Source organism: Grampus griseus (assembly GCF_964374135.1).
Source record: "Grampus griseus genome assembly, chromosome: 5".
Lineage (NCBI taxonomy): Eukaryota > Metazoa > Chordata > Mammalia > Artiodactyla > Delphinidae > Grampus > Grampus griseus.
Genome location: NC_138998.1, coordinates 67,261,982 through 67,280,046, shown reverse-complemented (window position 1 = coordinate 67,280,046; position 18,065 = coordinate 67,261,982). Strand labels below are relative to the sequence as shown.

At 35.6% G+C, this 18,065-nt stretch overlaps 1 protein-coding gene across 1 annotated transcript in view; it reads right to left on the bottom strand.

Moving 5' to 3' along the window:
- Positions 1-17,464, bottom strand: part of OSTN (osteocrin) — a 38,089-nt gene extending 20,625 nt beyond the window's left edge. Inside the window, exons 1-3 of the mRNA XM_082654989.1 lie at positions 17,410-17,464; positions 6,303-6,401; positions 3,463-3,677 (exon numbers count right to left, since the gene is read on the bottom strand). Of these exons, the coding sequence (XP_082511115.1) occupies positions 3,463-3,677; positions 6,303-6,401 (314 nt within the window). The 5' untranslated portion in view covers positions 17,410-17,464. The remainder of the gene's footprint in view (positions 1-3,462; positions 3,678-6,302; positions 6,402-17,409) is intronic.
- Between the last annotated feature and the right edge of the window lie 601 nt (positions 17,465-18,065).

The following is an 18,065-nucleotide window of genomic DNA, read 5'->3' as shown; positions in this document are numbered from 1 at the left end:
ACCCCTCCAGGCGGTCACACAGCACCGAGCTGATCTCCCTGTGCTATGCGGCTGCTTCCCACTAGCTATCTACCTTATGTTTGGTAGTGTATACATGTCCATGCCTCTTTATTGCTTTGTCACCGTTTACCCTTCCCCCTCCCCATAGCCTCAAGTCCATTCTCTAGTAAGTCTGTGTCTTTATTCCTGTTTCACCCCTAGGTTTTTCATGACATTTTTTTTTTCTTAAATTCCATATATATGTGTTAGCATACGGTATTTGTCTCTCTCTTTCTGACTTACTTGACTCTGTATGACAGACTCTAGGTCTATCCACCTCATTACAAATAGCTCAATTTCGTCTCTTTTTATGGCTGAGTAATATTCCATTGTATATATGTGCCACATCTTCTTTATCCATTCATCCGATGATGGACACTTAGGTTGTTTCCATCTCTGGGCTATTGTAAATAGAGCTGCAATGAACATTTTGGTACATGACTCTTTTTGAATTATGGTTTTCTCAGGGTATATGCCCAGTAGTGGGATTGCTGGGTCATACGGTAGTTCTATTTGTAGCTTTTTAAGGAACCTCCATACTGTTCTCCACAGTGGCTGTATCAATTTACATTCCCACCAACAGTGTAAGAGGGTTCCCTTTCCAATTCTGTTACATAGGTAGTGTTGAGTTCTTCCACCAGGGAGCATATAATGACTCACTGTTTTTCCTTTTGTGATGTTAGCAGAAACTGACAATCACTGCCTAGAGCCATCATTTCATTAGGTTTTGCAAAATAGAGACATTCTAATACTACCACTCCTTCTTCATTTATTAGCTGGAATAATTCTATAAAGGAGAATTTCTACATCTACTAATTCTATTGTTTCTTCATTGCTTTAGCTGTACAATTTCTATAAAGAGAAAATTCCACGTTTTCCTTCTTCTCCAGGTCTGCAAGCAACTATTTGTTGTAATATCCTCTTATGCTCAGTTAATAGCCATGAAGCAATCAAAAACTCATTCTAAATTTCATATGCTCCCCCTACTGTCCCTGAATTGCTTGATACTTTGCTGTTTCTATATTGTCAGACTGCATAACTATAACACATGGCACTCTTTTTTTTTTTTGTAACCATCATCACACTTTAAGTCTAAAGTTATGTTCACACCAATTCTTATGATGTTACCTCTCCAATCATTTTGATTGTTTGAAGAATTTCATCCAGTAGCTTCCTCGAGAAGTACTCATGAGAACAATATTCCCTAATTTTTTACACACTTATAATAGTTTATTTTTAGCCTTTATATGTGAAAATCTGTTCAAATGAATAAGTGCTTGCCAATTTCCTTTTCTTACAAGCCAAGCTATGTTAGATAGATTATATCTCCTAATATAGTATCTCTTTATGACACTTCCTAAAGAAATTGTTATGATGGAATCTCAATGTAGATTATATATATTTATAAGATTTATGTAATAAATATTTGGTGTATATGTTATGTATGCTATCATAAATTCATATATAAATATTTACATAAATGTTTACATGTTGACTTTTAAATTATTTTGTAGACTGTACTGCAAGATGCAGGAATCAAAGAAATACTATTTATTAGAAGGCACAATATTTTCTCCACTTAACCTTTGGCTTTCTATAACCTTCTTTAAAAATTGCCTCTCTTCTTGCTTTGTGTTATAATTTGTTATAAATATTTCTATGTTTCTTACTGGTATGTGATCTCTTTGAGGGACAAAGACTGTATTTTCCTTCTTTTTTCCACCGTAGCCCAACACAGTGCCTAGAACATAAGTGGAACTAACTTACATTTGTTTAATTAGAATACGATCTGAATTTCAAAACACATGTGTGGTATTTTTTTCAAGTACATGTTGGATAAATTATAGTCCCAAAGTGATAATTTTATTTACTAGTGTAACTCTGAGAATCTTTCAGAAGTCTAGCAAATTGCATCCTGTATTGATGAGAATCATCGAGCAAAAGCAAAGTCACGGACCAGGAACAAATGTGATGTGTCCTAGAACTCCAAGTAACCAAGTGAAACTGGACTAAAGGATGTGGAAATGAGTGCAGGAAGAAAAGAGGTGCCAGATTATGAAAATTTTCATAGAATTTCCTTAAGGAGTTTGCTTTTATCTTGTAAGCAATGGGAACTTTTCATGGAAAGATTTTTTTGCGGTACGCGGGCCTCTCACTGCTGTGGCTTCTTCCGTTGCGGAGCACAGGCTCCGGACGCGCGGGCTCAGCGGCCATGGCTCACGGGCCCAGCGCTCCGCGGCATGTGGGATCTTCCCGGAACCCGTGTCCCCTGCATCAGCAGGCGGACTCTCAACCACTGCACCACCAGGGAAGCCCTCAGGAAAAGATTTTTGTGTTAGATGATCCCCCTGGTAGCAGAGTAAAGGATGCATTCACCAATAAAGGAGTGAGGATGGTGGTGGAAGTGGAGATGGGGAAAGACTGGAGATGGGGAAAGACTGGAGAAAGAAAACATGTCAAAAAGATGATTTAGGCCAGAATTAGGAAAGCCTTAATGTAAAAGGATATTCTGGAGATATTAAACATATAAAACAAGTAGGATTTAGAGAATTTAGTGAATAATGGAACGTTTAATGTAAGCAAATGGAATCCTGGTGAGCAAAAGGGATCCTAGTAAATTCCCCAAATTCCAGACTTTGGGGAATTGGGTGATCTTTTGTGTCACTGCTGCTGTGAAATGTACTGCATGAGGAACAGATACTGAGGGGGTAGAACATGAATTAAGTTTGGAATGACTGCTTTAAAGTACTGACACTTAATGATTAAAGAGAGATTTAATTATTCTAATTCTGTTATAATAGTTAACAGTTTACAAAGTACTCATTTGATTTTTATAGAGGTAAGTAATTATCCCCATTTTCCAGATAAATAAGCTGAGGATCACAGAGAATAAGATTCTTATACAAGTCACATGGCTAGAAATGCTTAGAAATTTGATTTAAACATATGTGTCCTGACTCCAGGTCCTGAGAGCTCTTCACTGCCTTCTTGGTATAGGAGAGGGGACTTATTCACATCATTTGGAATGCTGTGTAACAAGGGTAAAAATAAAATGGTATTGTGGTTACCTTTATTAACTAGAAAATGCAACTGACCAGAACATTTATCTCATAGGACACACGTTTCCCCTTGCTTCCCAAATGTTGTTATGTCTTGTAAGAACTACTTTATATTTACATGCAACAGAATCTTCTTCAGAAAACATTTTGACAAAAATATTTGTGCATACCATAGCAGTTATTTTGCTCCCTAAACGTTATTTCTAAGATGATGCCATTAAACTCAGAAATTAGCTAAGACACTTTTAAATCTGTTTACCTACAAGGTTTTCATTGTATTTTTTTAATGTGGACTTCTCTGTTTCTGAACCCAGAGTGGAAGAATTAGAAAATGAAAATGTTCCTTCTCTAAGAGGTCACTTACCTCTGTTTACCTTTATGATCTACAGAGCCAGCTGAGAGTCTGTCCAGGGGAGAACCAAAACCAGAGAAGCTTCTTTTCTTCTTTGTTTCAATCACATCATTCTCCAGAGACACAAGTTCATCAAGAAGTAAGAGTTTTGCTGCCAGATCAGTGGCTGATTTCTCTTCCTTGACTGTGGGTGGTGACTGAACATCTAAGACTCTAGAATCAAAGGCCTATAGGGCAGGAAAGGTGATTCCATTCATTAACGAGAAGAAAATACATACAGTCATCTGCATTTGGCTTCTGCTATTTTTAGCTGACATGCCTGTCATGAACCTTGATTTCTCATGAGTTATGATCCAGAGAGAAAGACTTTTCGGGACAAAAACACATAGAGATGAGGTTTATCCAAAAGGAATGAAAGGGAAACTAAACACACACACACACATACACATACACACAAAGAAAAAAAAAGGGTAAACTCCTCTAAAGGAGGCCTGCCTCTAAAATTTAGTATAACTGATTATTCTTTCAGATTCTTTCCCAGTAACAACTGCATCCTTCCTTATTACTCCAAAAGCACTTTATCTATACTTCTTTCATCACTGCCATCATTACATTTTCCCTTGTATTAGATTAGCTACAATATATTTGTATTGCCTATTAGATTGTGAGTAACTTGAGGGCAAAGACTATGTCTAATTAGTCTTTTATCTGCTCTATTCAATGCCTATCTCAGTATTTTGCTCATAGTTAGTATTCAGTAAATTTCTGCTGAATATTTATTGAATGAATTCTGAAAAAATCTGAACCTCATGTTATTTTCTTTTCACCACTCATTCATTCCTTACTGATTCAAACCACTAAACATCCACTGTGCAGGTCCTGCGTTAGACCCAAGAGATACAAAAATGAGTAAAATCCAGTCTGTGCCCTGAAGGAGCTTACCATCTCCACCCATGTGATTTACTAACACATATTAATGAGTGTCTACGATGAGTCAGAGCTATCCCAAGGACTTTATTGTCCCATGTCAGATTTCTTGTTTATTTGTTTGTTTACACATATTGCCACTTGGCGTGTCATCCAAACCATAGAAGTGTAAGCTTCCGGTTTGTGAAGTCTGTCTTCCTTTCTCAGGCGCAGTCACAGCATTTCAGAAAATGCTCCTGCTAGCAACCTGGAGTCATTTTGTTGTGCAGGGGATGCTACTTCTTTCCCAAGAGCCTGAGACTATTCCCCTGTGGGAAGAAGGGTTAATAACTACAGGGGTCTCTTCCCTTTCCTCCTTTAGTCACATTCTTGCCAGACTCTTGGTCTGGGAAAGACTCTTTTCCTTCACTTCCTGTCTTTATTTTTGAGTTACTTCTCTTATTCTCTTTCTATTCCCTTCATTTTTTTCTCAATAAAATGAAACAGTAGTACTTTCCAAGCTTTTTCATCATTGACTCACACAATTCTCTTTTGCAATACTTAGTCCACCTCAAAGCTCTGAGACCTAAAGTCATTGAGCTCCTTCTTTCCTAAACCAGTGAAATCTGCTCTAAGTCTGGCCAGTTCTTTCTGGAAAACCCCTCTTGCCCTGCGTTTTCTGATTCCCATGAGGAGAGATTTATATCAGGTCCTCTTCACTGCTTAGTGCACACTCTCAATCACCATATAATTTATTTATCTCCTCTCTCCCTCTCTCTTTTTTCTATTCTGTCCTGAATACTGCCATGAAGTTAATTATCCCCAAACCCTACTTTCATCATATAAAAACATTAAAAATCTCTATAGCTCTTTGTAACTCATAGTTCACAGTCCACAACTTTAAAGAAAACCTCAACTTCTGTTACTTCCCTACCTAAGCCTGGCAGCATAGAAACTAAAGAGGGGAAGGATGTTATAATCATGAGAAAGAAACTCTTAAGATCAGGAGGCAAACCTCCAAAGGGCAAATTTAGGAGATCTTTTATTATCTCTCAGAGCTTCTTCCAAAAACTATGTGTTCATTCTTCCAACTGACGTATATACAAAGTAGATTTTTGTTTCTTTTTAAAGATATTCTTAATCATCAGGAAAAATTCACAAAACTTGTATAAAACTTGTCCTTCAGTAAAACACATTTCAGATTCTCACTTTATGTTATTTAAGAAGCACAGGGGCTTCCCTAGTGGCGCAGTGGTTGAGAGTCCGCCTGCCGATGCAGGGGACACGGGTTCGTGCTTCGGTCCGGGAAGATCCCACATGCCGCGGAGCGGCTGGGCCCGTGAGCCATGGCCGCTGAGGCTGCGCGTCCGGAGCCTATGCTCCGCAACGGGAGAGGCCACAACAGTGAGAGGCTCGCGTATGGCAAAAAAAAAAAAAAAAAGAAGCACAAAGAATGTATGTTTCTATTAAGATCAAATGAGCCAAATTAACTTTTCTCTGTGTGGCGATGTCCTCACATTTCTTTTCCTTTGTAGTTTAGTCTTGGCAGCAAGAAAACATCTGTAGAGTGATAAAATTTTGGCCCAACTACTCAAATCTTGACATGTAAATGACTTCAAATTTCACATAAAAGCACTTTATCTTCATGTAATTGATTCAATTATAAATATGGCTGAAATTATAATGAATTTTCTCCTATAGTTTTTGTTCTATGGAATACAAATCTTTGTTGTTACTTACAGATTTTTTTTTTTTTTTTTAACATTTAGATACCTGGTTTTCTCTGAATCCACGGTGAGGACAAGGTATAGAAAGAAATGCCTATTTACTTGATTTTTGTGTTATCAAACCTTCTCCCTACTTGTCAGCAACACCTGCTTCTGACATTAGTAAAAATGGCTTATGTTCATAAAAGAAGTATGGTCCCTTAAGCTAGTTTCCATTACCTCTGCTGTGACATCCACTGAGAGCACTTTTCCTGAGCTCCAGACCACCAACGTCGCAGCCAGGATAAAATGTGCACTTGCCAATCTCCAGTCCAGCATCTAAGGGTCATACACATCATGGTTAACATTGATTAGTCTGGCAAGATAGAAAACAAAAATGTCTATAAAGTTTGTTATAGGCAGGTAATAAACCAAATTATTCAGCTTCTATGTGTTGGAGTGCACCTCTGCAAAACTTATATAATACTTAATAGAAGCTGTAGATCTCCCAGAATGAATTCTATCAAGGCTTCATTTCCATGGAAACCTAGACTGGGGTTGTAGAGCTATAATCATAATTTAATTCTAAGCCAAGTCTGAAAAATCTAGTTTGTGTAACTTTATTCTTTGACTCTCTAATCCACAGACTACAACCTCATGTACCTAAGGGGAAATGTATTAAATTGACTAGGTATGAGAGACTAAGGCCTGGTGGGATTTGTGGTGAGCAAGAGAGAATGTGCTGTGTCTAAAAGTAATTCAATTCAAAATTTCAGAAACACCACAGTTCCAACAGGAGACTATCTTTATGTCCTGTGATATGTAAGGATTTCTAGAGCAAGATTCAAAAGGTAGATCTCATGGAAAAAATTAATGAATTACACTATATCAAAATTGAAAAATTCTACATGATAAATACAATAAACAAATTACAATAAAAACCAAATTAAAAATGGAATATATTTTCAACAGACATAAAAAAGAAAGATTAGCATTTGGAACATTTAAATAACTCTGATAAATAAAATTTTAAAAACAGACTCACAAGTAAAACTGGGCCAAAGTTTATAAGGAGACATGTATCTGAAAGTTCATAGCTTCATTTTATATAGTAGTAAAAAAATGAATCAACTCAAGTACTCTACTCAAGAGGAAATGGATTGATCAAATGAGGTAAATTCATACTATGGACTTTACTCAAGTAAATTAAATATGGGTGTTATCTACTGTTCAAAACAAATGACCTGAATGTTATGTGTAATTATATGCAAGGATTTAAAAAAACAGATTTGAGGGGAGATTAGAAGTTCTAGAACAATACATATGCCAAGCTACCATTTACCTAAATTGGAAATACGTAAAGCAATTTCATATATTTTGAAATCTGTACATATAATTAAAATATAAACCAATGGAACTTGATTCATGACTATGATTACTTCTGGGGAGGGTGGGGAGTACATGAGATTATGGAGAAAACATAAGGGACTCAGTTTTTATCTCTCTCTATATACATAGTAAAGCAAACATGTTAAAAGATTACATTTGTTAATTCTGTGTAGTAAGCACAAAGGTATATCATTTATGAATTTTTACATTAAAAAAACCTATAAATCCAATTAAAGCTTATCTACAACCGAGACCAGGCCTGTGGGATGCCAGTTTTGCCACTGGTTAAAGCAGAAGGCCTTGCCCTGCTGGGAGAAGCTCACGGGCTGTGAGCTACCAACAGAACGGGCTTGACTTCACCACTTAGCACGTGACATTGGGAAGTCCCCCAGGCCATCCTTCATGAATGAGAAGTTTCAGTAAACTTCTGTTGCCTTAAAAGAATCATTTGGAAACCTACAGGGAGCAAAAAGAAAGGGATCCTAGGATCGATCTGAAGAACTGGATTTGACTCATATTTACTTTAGAAATAGTGTGACCTTGAGTGTGTGTCATTTAACCTACTTGAGCTTTATTTTCCATATTTGTGAAATGAGGAGTAATTCTGACCTCAGAAGAACTTTTTGAGAGGATTGGATTAATTCATGTATAACCTCTTTATCCCATATAGAATTTATAATTTGTAAGTGAAAGAACATTTATGAGATATTACTAAATATTTCTTTAATAACTACATTCTCTTTGGTGTGATCCAAGATTTTCTTTATGACATTTCCTTAAAATGTTGTTACTGTGAAACCTCAGTGTGGATTTTAGTAATAAATGTATCTGCTAGAATACAGACAAATAAGACCTAGACAGAGTAACATCTGTATTAAATGTGTATTAATACTTAAAATGGAGATAAAATATTTTAGTATTGTCTATAACATTTATTTATCAAATGTAATCTTAATTTTCATGTAATGCAGCCTAAACTAGTTCTTCATTATGTCATCAATTACTCTACTTTGCAATCTAGTCATACAATGTTGTTCACTAGCTGTTTATCTGTATTCCACAGTTTCTGGAAGGGAGCAGTAAATTCTGTGTCCTCTTTCTGACAAACTTATATTTAATATTTGAGTTTTTCGATAAGTATCTAAAATCAGCTAATCATGATTATTTCTCTAAATTGAGACAGGAGAAAAATAACAAGCATGAATGTAAAAGTTATCTGGTAAAAATACCAACAAAACTCTGCATTACTTATTTCTTTAGAAAATCAGCCATTGAATCATTCTTCCTTCTGATTTTGCTGCTGTCTCTGACTTCCCTCAGCAAAAGGGAAGACATATCAAAAACATAAGTGTATTTTTACAATGAGCTCATATTTCTGGCATATCTTTTTTTTAAAATAGCTCTTTCATTCAATCAAAGATAAACTATGGTTGTGATGTTTTTCTTCCACTTTTTTTTTATCATGCTAAAAACAGGTTACAAAGTGTGAAATTGCTCAATTTTATGAGCTTCCCCATGTGGATTTCCTTCAACTATTTTTATGCACATTTTACTAACCAGTTTTCTCTTCATCTCTGCAATCTTATAAAAGGCACAGGATGATGAGTGTTTGTAATATTGATGATTATGTCTGAGGCATATATTTTTGTGCTTGGGTGTATATAGGAAAAAAGTCATCATGTATCATCTTACAGATAACCACATCCTGATTATTCGGATAGGGAGATATAAAAATAAATGCTGAGTTTAAATACACCCATTTAATGGTTTAAAGCCATGCTTGCAGCCAGTTAACGAAAAGGCCAAGTTCCTAAATATGGCATTTGGTACACTAATGAAAACAAACACCCTGGCACCTGCCACACAAAAGACATTTGATTAACTAGTTGAAACTTGATTGCTACAAAATTAGAAACAGAGGAAATTATAGGGAGGGAAGGAAAAGACCAGGTTCAGCTCCGTTTTCCTATTTTGTTGATAGTGGATAAATATAGCCCATGACTAAAAATCTACCCAGCCCCATGTACACTCCAGATCACAGAAAGAACACTCAAAGGATGTCCATTGTGTGAATACATGATAGTGGAGGTGTTTGCAATTTTTTTTAGTACAACTATACTTTTCATTGAGTAATTTTTGAATAAAATTTCTCTAATGTGAGGAGCTTCAAAAGAGACAGTGGGCATGGGATCTGCCTTATAAGAAGATTAAGCTCTGAAAGTCCAGCAGTAAAGTAACTGGTTTAATTATATTTAAACTAGGATTAAATGAGCAGTTTGTTAAAATGAAGAAAGATGTTTGCATTATTGAGAATCAGTGCTGCAATGAGTCATTGTTACTGTGAAAAATGATCTCTCAAGTGGGCTCTGTGGGAAAAAGATTGGTTGCCACTGATCCAAACTATCTGCCTTTGAGGGCTGGTGTTGAAGAAAAACAAATCACTCAGGTGACGAAGGAAATTTCTCTTCAACAACGTCTGACTTAGGGATAGTAGATCTAACCATTAGAAATTCACAAAAGGACTGAGTTTTGGGGTTGATTCTTGATAACTTCTGGGATAATTTCTTGATTAGAACTATTCCATATAGACTCTATCCACCCTATTTTCAACAGAAATTAAAAATAAAGCCTTAATTAAAGATAAAGGACTTTAAAAAAGTAATTATTATTATTTTTAATCCTCTTCTTCTGCTTTGGCATTGCAGACATTTAAGTGAGATTTAACAGGACGTGTTTTGAAGGGTCTCTAGTTCTGACATTGGGAAATGACCGTGTGTACCTGCACACAACACTCCCCAAATCTTCTTTCTCTGAAAACGGGGGTGGTCTTCTAGGCAAGTGGTGGATCAGCTTGGTCCCGCAGTAAATCTGTAAAACGGAGTAAGTTCTTCTTCAATGTACCCTTTACCCTGCCCCATAAAGTCATGGTCACCCAGGTCTTTTTGATAATAGAGGAAAGCTTCCAGGACAGTAGATAGCAGAATAACTATCATTTTTTATTTTAAAGACGGGCCTAAAAGGGACAGTGGTTAACACAGTCTGTGTGGCTCGCTGTGATACAAAGAGACCTGATCTAGAGGTTCTGAGACTCAGGCCCTGCCTTGGCTCAGCTGCTAATTCACTGTATGATTTTGGACAAACCCTTTCCTCTCTAGACTGAGTAAACTGAGGTTAGTCTCCCTGACCTCTAAAGTTGCTTCTAGCTTTTGTAAAGTCCGTTTCTGAATCCAGCAGTTTTCTGGTGGAAGCACAGACTCTGTATGTAGGTAATGATAATAGTTGGTGTAGGTTTGGCTGGGAAAACCTTTCTGCTGTCCCTCAAATCAGCTAGGTCTATGCATAAGATTTTGCATCTAGGTTTTCACATAAATATGCTTCTCTTGAATTTTAAGTATTTCTAGCTGAAAAGACAGGGCCTTCAAATCTTTGATTTTAAGATTTCATTTATGGTAAGCAATCCCATTTTATAAATGTATTTTAAGAAAGAAAAAATGCTACCGATTACATTATGCCATGCTATCAAGTGTAAGACATTCCAACTTCAGAGATGTTAAATGTGCACAGAATGGATGAAATATGCTATATCTATTTTTTTAATATTTCAGACAAAATTTATAAAATTATAAATCATATTTATCATGCTATATCTATTTACTTTCAAATGTTTACTTGGATTTTTTTTTCATCATGCTTAAGATAGTATACTCAATTCCCCCATACTTTCAAAACAAACACTGTTAGAGCTGAGGGAGGATCCAGATTCCCTAGCATGCAGCAGTTATATCTGCTCTTTTGGGGTCAGAGAAAGAAAGCATTGTACAATATTTAATGCATTATCAGTTATAAATTTTAAAAATCACAGAATGTTAAAAAATTTAAAGATTTGATTGATTCCTTATTTCTCTGCATTTGTAGTTAACAGTCTATCAAAGGAAAATAATCATTTGAATATTTTCAGAGTACTCACAAGTCTTAGTATTAGTGGATACAAAATCACTATTATCAAAAGCTCCTATTTTGGTTACAAAATAGGAATTTTTGAAAATATAAATTTTCAGATATCAGACACACCACCAGTTTCACATACACACATATTTTTTCACATATGTACATATATTTTTCACACAATGTTTTTCTAAAAATCTTTAGATAAACTAATGAGTATTTTAAAAATAAAAATTTTCAGTCAATAAATAGACATTCATCATCAGAAAAATATTTCTATGATGGTGAGGAAAAACTCAGAATTAGACTTGAAGGATAGGGATAAGTATCCTTGCTGTGCTTGGTAACCTTGAGCAAGATGCTTAAACTGTCAAAATTGTCAAATAAAACTCATTTTATGAACTCACATTTTAATTAATTAATTTTGTTTAATTTAAAATTATTTAATTAATTTACAAATAGCACAAATCATTATGGATTTGCCTTGTTTGCCAAATAAGAGCAATAAAAACATTTACTTTCATATTTCATATTATTTATTAAAACATATAAAGATATACATTTATCTGTGAAAAAACACTGCATTATTTTTATTCTTATTTTGTCATAGGTGAACTTTTCAAGGGAGACTCTAAATTTTGCATGAAAACATTTTGAAAACTATAAGATAATATGGAAAGATTAACTACATAGTATAAAAATGATTATTTCTGAGCTGAAGGCAAGTGTTTGACGACAAGTCCTTCCAAGGAAAGTAAAGCTTATACTCAACAACCACCTAGGGAATCTGGGGCCGTTCATAGAGACGATCAGCAAAGCTTATGTTAAACAATCAAGAGGATACATAACAGTTTGACATGATACAGATAACCTTGATATTTCACTGAGTGACATTTGAACAGGGTATTAAGTTTGTGTCTAGTTTTCATTGATGAGAGAAGCAACCAGATGCTTGAGACACTTTCCTGCTAGAAAGCAGAGACTTGGACGCTGGAGTCTCTTCTTCATTGGTGCTGCAATTCCACTGCCTATGGTGCAATCGGCTCCACAAACAAGAGATCTAAGTGTGGCTTTGGCACTTAGAACTTCAGAAGTGGGGATTAGTTTTGGATCCTCATAAAGTCAAATACTAGATTCAAAATCACTGAGGATTTTCACCCAAGAGCAACTGAATTACAACTGGTAGTTTCTGTCACTAGCATACATATCATCTATATCATTCTCACAGAAATACATCTGAGAAATACTCATGGTGTTTAGCCGTTTGTTTAAAATTCTCTTTATGAAATTTGCTATTTTCAGTACATTGTGTGATGGGTATTTGCTTTATATTTTGAGTGTGATTCTGAAAGGAAGGTGCAAATTGATACTGAGAAATTTAACATTTCCTTTTTTTTAAGAAATGAAAATGTCAGGAATGTATTCTTTCTCATTTCTCATTGCTCTTCCGTTGGCAGTAGTTAATTTTCCGAAGCCACATAGCCAGTTAGAAGAAGAGCCAGAACAACAATATAATGCTTTCAGACTCTCAGTTTCATGCTCCTTCAAGTATAACTTATTCGTAGAAGTATAAACATTTTCCCATCTCCAAAACAGATTGCTTATAAAGTCAAATGTTTATGGATGAGGTGTTCTTAATGTGACAGACACCTGCATTTTAAAAAGACTTTCCCTGGGAGGCCTCCCTGGTGGTGGAGTGGTTAAGAATCTGCCTGCCAATGCAGGGGACACGGGTTCGAGCCGTAGTCCAGGAAGATCCCACATGCCGCAGAGCAACTAAGCCCGCGAGCCACAACTACTGAGCCCGAGTGCCACAACTACTGAAGTCCGTGCACCTAGAGCCTGTGCTCCAAATGAGAGAAGCCACCACGATGAGAAGCCCACGCACTGCAACAAAGAGTAGCCCCCGCTCACCGCAACTAGAGAAAGACTGCATGCAGCAACGAAGACCCAACACAGCCAAAAAAAAAAAAAAAAAAAAAAAAAAATTCTTTGAAATGAATTTCCCTGAATGCTAAAAATCAGGAAGAATGATTATTTACTGGTATACATGTGTTAACTGATTTTATTCTGTCTGGCAACATTTTTGTTCTTTTTCAGACACTACTGCCATAAATCATAAAATTTTGTTGTTAAATGTCTCAATTTTTTTTTCTATTTGGAATTTTCAATCATATTACTAGTATCTTTCTTGCACAAAGTTAAGAAGGCAGAAACCTACAATAACACTAGTAAGATCCCACTATTAAAAAGCCCAGGTATGTATGTTTAACAAACTATTTAAATGTTACTGTAAACTCCTTGACGGTAGGAACTACGACACGTTCACTATTGTATCTCAGCACACAACATAACGCCTGGCAGAGAGTCAACATTATGTGTTGAATGAATGAATGAATGAAGCAGCCCTATGTAGTAGGTAAACAGAAATGTGGGACAGATATTAACTTCCCAGTTTTATTGATATGGAAACTAAGGCTTAGAGATGGGAAGAGATTTGCCCAAGTTTTACACCTACAGTAATATATGATGAAGTTCATGCCAGAATCCCAGTATGTCCATTAATGTTTCACATCACAGATTCTCATTCTAATGAAAGAGACATGCATCATTATTCCCTAATCATTGTGCCAGTAAAGTTTCAGATTTCTCCTTATCAAACACTAATTTGTGCTCAGATCCCTGAATTATTATAAGTTTCTTCATATAAAACTATGTTATCTAGAAAGACAAGAGAACTTGGTGTATGATTGCGTGCAATTCTGGTAAGGGAATTTGTTCTTTAATTCTAATAATGAATAATGGGAAAAATAAGAATCTTCAAAACCTGAGATAGGGAAAAGCTGGTAGAGTTGCACATAAACATTCTGTTTAGCCATTTGATACGGAGGTCATTTTTATGTGGTATAAAAAGGCTTTCAAAGGGTAAAGTTGGATAACTGCAGTTAAACATAGCATATATTAGCATCAGGGTAATGTGGAATACTGCCACCTCCTTCACCCTTTACCCCACTTTGTACTTATATATACTATTTAATAAAATAGAATTATAGCAGGGTGATAGAAAATAAAATGTAATAAAGAAAGTAATATTGATTGGGGGAAGGAAATTTTACTAAAGAGAATTATAAATGGCAATCGCTTTTAACATTTAATGTTACAGTATATTATGCATTATTATTAATTTCAGCCACAATATTTTATGAAAATATTAGCATACAACTACAAAGAATATTATAATGAGAAGAAAACAAAGGGAAGAAATCTGTTATACTTAAAACATAATTATTCTTCAAACTCTAGTTATATTAACAAAACTAAATTTTAATTGAATTTTAATATGATTTTATATGATTTATATTTTGTTTTATAGTTCATAAGATATCTCTATTAAATATATTTTTTTAAATCACTAATTATATTGTTACAGTCATGATTTTCCCATAGTTTTTGTAATATTGACAGTGTAGCATACTCAGGCTGTGTCATGGAAGCAGAGCCAGCCTGAGTGTTACAGGAATTAAGGAGCTTGTTACAGGAACTAGACCTTACACAAGCATGGGAGCAGTCAGGGAGGGATGGACTGCCAAGGAGGTAGAGGAGGAGATGTCACTTCCTAAACCTCTTAGTGCCCCAGCATCGATGGACAAGTCAGAGTTTGCAAGGAAATGCAACCACCAAAGTGGGACCACAGGGAAGCCATGGAGAGGTCCATGGAAAGCCACAGCTATTACTTGGTGGGTCAGCAGCCAAGTTCTCAGTGGTGGCCCAGGTGATATTTTAAACGTGCATTTTTCACATGTTTAGAGCCTTATGTGTCATAGGAGCATAGGGTTTTAGAAAGGAAGGAGGCTCTCATTAGAAACTGTGGAATTTACCATCCTCAATAGATGGAAAGAGCCAGACTCAGAGGTAATTAACTTGTCCGAGGGAGAGGAAATGAAGGAGAGATGTAAAATGGATTAAGAGGAGGAGGCATGGCAGAGGGCTTGTTTCTGCAGGGAGTGGGTGCTTTGTTCTGAGACCAGAGCTGATGAGGCATTGATAAGGGAGAAGAGGCAAGGCTGAGCAACAGCCAGTTCAAACCAGCCAAGGCACCAGCAATTACTGGCTGGTGATGCTAACCATTGCTCCAGAGAGGTACCCTGAAAATTATTTGCAGAAAGAAGGAGGACTCAGCTAAAAATATCTCTAGTCAGAGAGATCTTTAGGCACATGGGAGTTGGCCTGTGTAGAGCCATGCCTAGGGTTAGGAGGGAACTTGTGACTCATCATTTGTACCCACACAGACTCTAGTTTTACTGAGGAGAGAAAAATGCCCCTAGGAAGCTGAGTAAAAGCTGTTGAAGACAGGACTGGGATTAAAAAGCTGGTTTCCTGACTCCAAAGCATGTGTTCCTCTGATAACACCATTGAACCTAAGCAAACTTTGTCTGATGTGTAGAGATCACAGTGGATGAAATATTGGCAAGGAGGTTAAGTTAGATGATGTCTAAGGATTAGCCCCAAGATTCTGTGATACTGAGTCCTCATTCTCTAATATAGGGAAAAGTGACTGATATGGGAGCTTCCCCAGGTCATTCTCACATTCAGTATCACTGGCACTTTTAGTTCTTTCATCTCTTTCAATAATAACAAATGTTGTCGAGCCCTACTGGATGTGCTTAAGCTTGCATGAAGTTGCACAACTACATAGTGACACAGTTGGGGTAATATTTTGAGACTGCTTACTTTGAGTTCTGTTCATTTGAGACAAGCTCAACCAATCTAATTTTATTAATTAATGTTCAAATCATTGAAAGTATTTGAATAAGAAGTTAAAATTATAACCCTGAGGTCCCCATACCTAGTCTACTAAACATATCTGCTTCTTTACTGCCCATGATTCATTGTATCGGAATCAGTTTAAAACCCTGAGAAATAAAGGGTGAAAGCAAATAACCTTAAATACCTTAAATAACTTATTGAATGAAGCCACAGTACAATTCACTTATAAAGAGGAGACGAATACATATCTGCAGGAAGCTCTTCTTAGAAAAGTTCTATTAAGAGTGATGAAGAGTAGCACCAAAGTAAAGAGAAGACACAAAATGTACTGATGCTTGTGGGAGACCATTAAATATAGTGCTATCAATTCCATAGCTTACATGAGCACTAAAATCATCATAAATCATTGTTTAAATTATCTAATTTCTAGAAAGATAACTCAGAAATAAATAATAATCTCATTCCTAAACCTATAATATCTATAATTGTAATTCAAAGGAGCTATATTTTGTTTTGCTAGAACTGAATTTATTGAGTGTACACTATTTCCACAGGTCAAAACCTGAAACAAAATTTTAAATTTCTTCTTAAACAGAACTCAAATGTATGTTTCAGATTAACTCTTATTTCAATAACTTAATAGCAAGAGCACTTCAAATACTGAAGAATAGACATTGATCTAAGTCTACTCTAAGCTATGTTATTAATATTATACTTGCCTATTTGAGTTTTGTAAGCATAAAATCAGACGATAATATGGGTTTGAAGAATATCGAATACAGAATTTTATTAGTTTAGGGATGTTTCCTAAGTTCCAATTGTAATAGAAATACAGATAAGAGAAAAACTTTCTTTTCTAGCTAGGTTTTTAAAATTAGGCTACTTTGTACATGTAAGAATTTCCTAACACTGGATATATTTGATGAAAGCAAAATTAATACATCTAACACACTTATAGGATTATTATCTTGAGTTCCCTTTCTCTCTGTTTTAAAATAGAATATAAAAGCAAAAGTAATATAATAAATATAAAATGCCTGAGCAAACAATTATCTCCACCCTAAGTTTGCATTACAAAAATACCTTAGAATTTTTACTCATTTTTAGAGAGGAAAGTATTTCCAAAAACATTTCTGACTTTAGCTAAATCAAGATAAAATCAAAACATTTAAAAAGTATATGAAATTTTTTAAAAAAGTTAAAAGGAAAAAGCCTAACTCTTCATCAGCTTTTATATTTAACTTACCTTGTGAAAAATCAGGAGATTCTCACTTTAGAGTCCTGTCTGTGCAGTTTCTCCCAAACTCAGCTCTGATGGTGAGTTTTTGCTCTGAGTTTTTATAGTCTCAGTTATACACCCCTTACTCCAATCCCTGCCTTTGCTTTCTCTTACATCATTTCTACAGATTTTCCACTGAACATTTTCCCAAGCTTCTCCTCAATCTCTCTCTCTCTCTCTCTCATCCTTTTTCCTCTGTCTTTCCCAGTCTCTATCTCTCTTTCTCTGTTTCCTTCTCCTGTTCTTCCTCTCCATATTTATTCTATCTACTGCTTTGACCATGGAATTTAAGTAGCAACAGGAGCATGGGCTCCGGAAAATTTAAGTATACATTTAGTATTGTGTTCAGCCTTAGACCCATCACTTCTTCCTGAGGTTTTAGTCCAGCTCTGATAATTACAAATCACATTTGGGAAATAAAATGCACTAAGATTTATTAAAAAGAAAGTCACTAGGATATTTCAAACTAAGATTTAGGGAAACAAAATCAGAAATGCAAACTGATTTATTGATGCATATTTTGGACGCTTAAATAAATGATCATGTATGGAAATGGTGAGTAGTTTCAGCCTCAGTCAGGTGCGGCAGCCCTGTCAGTGAAACTGACAGCTACTTTGTAATTA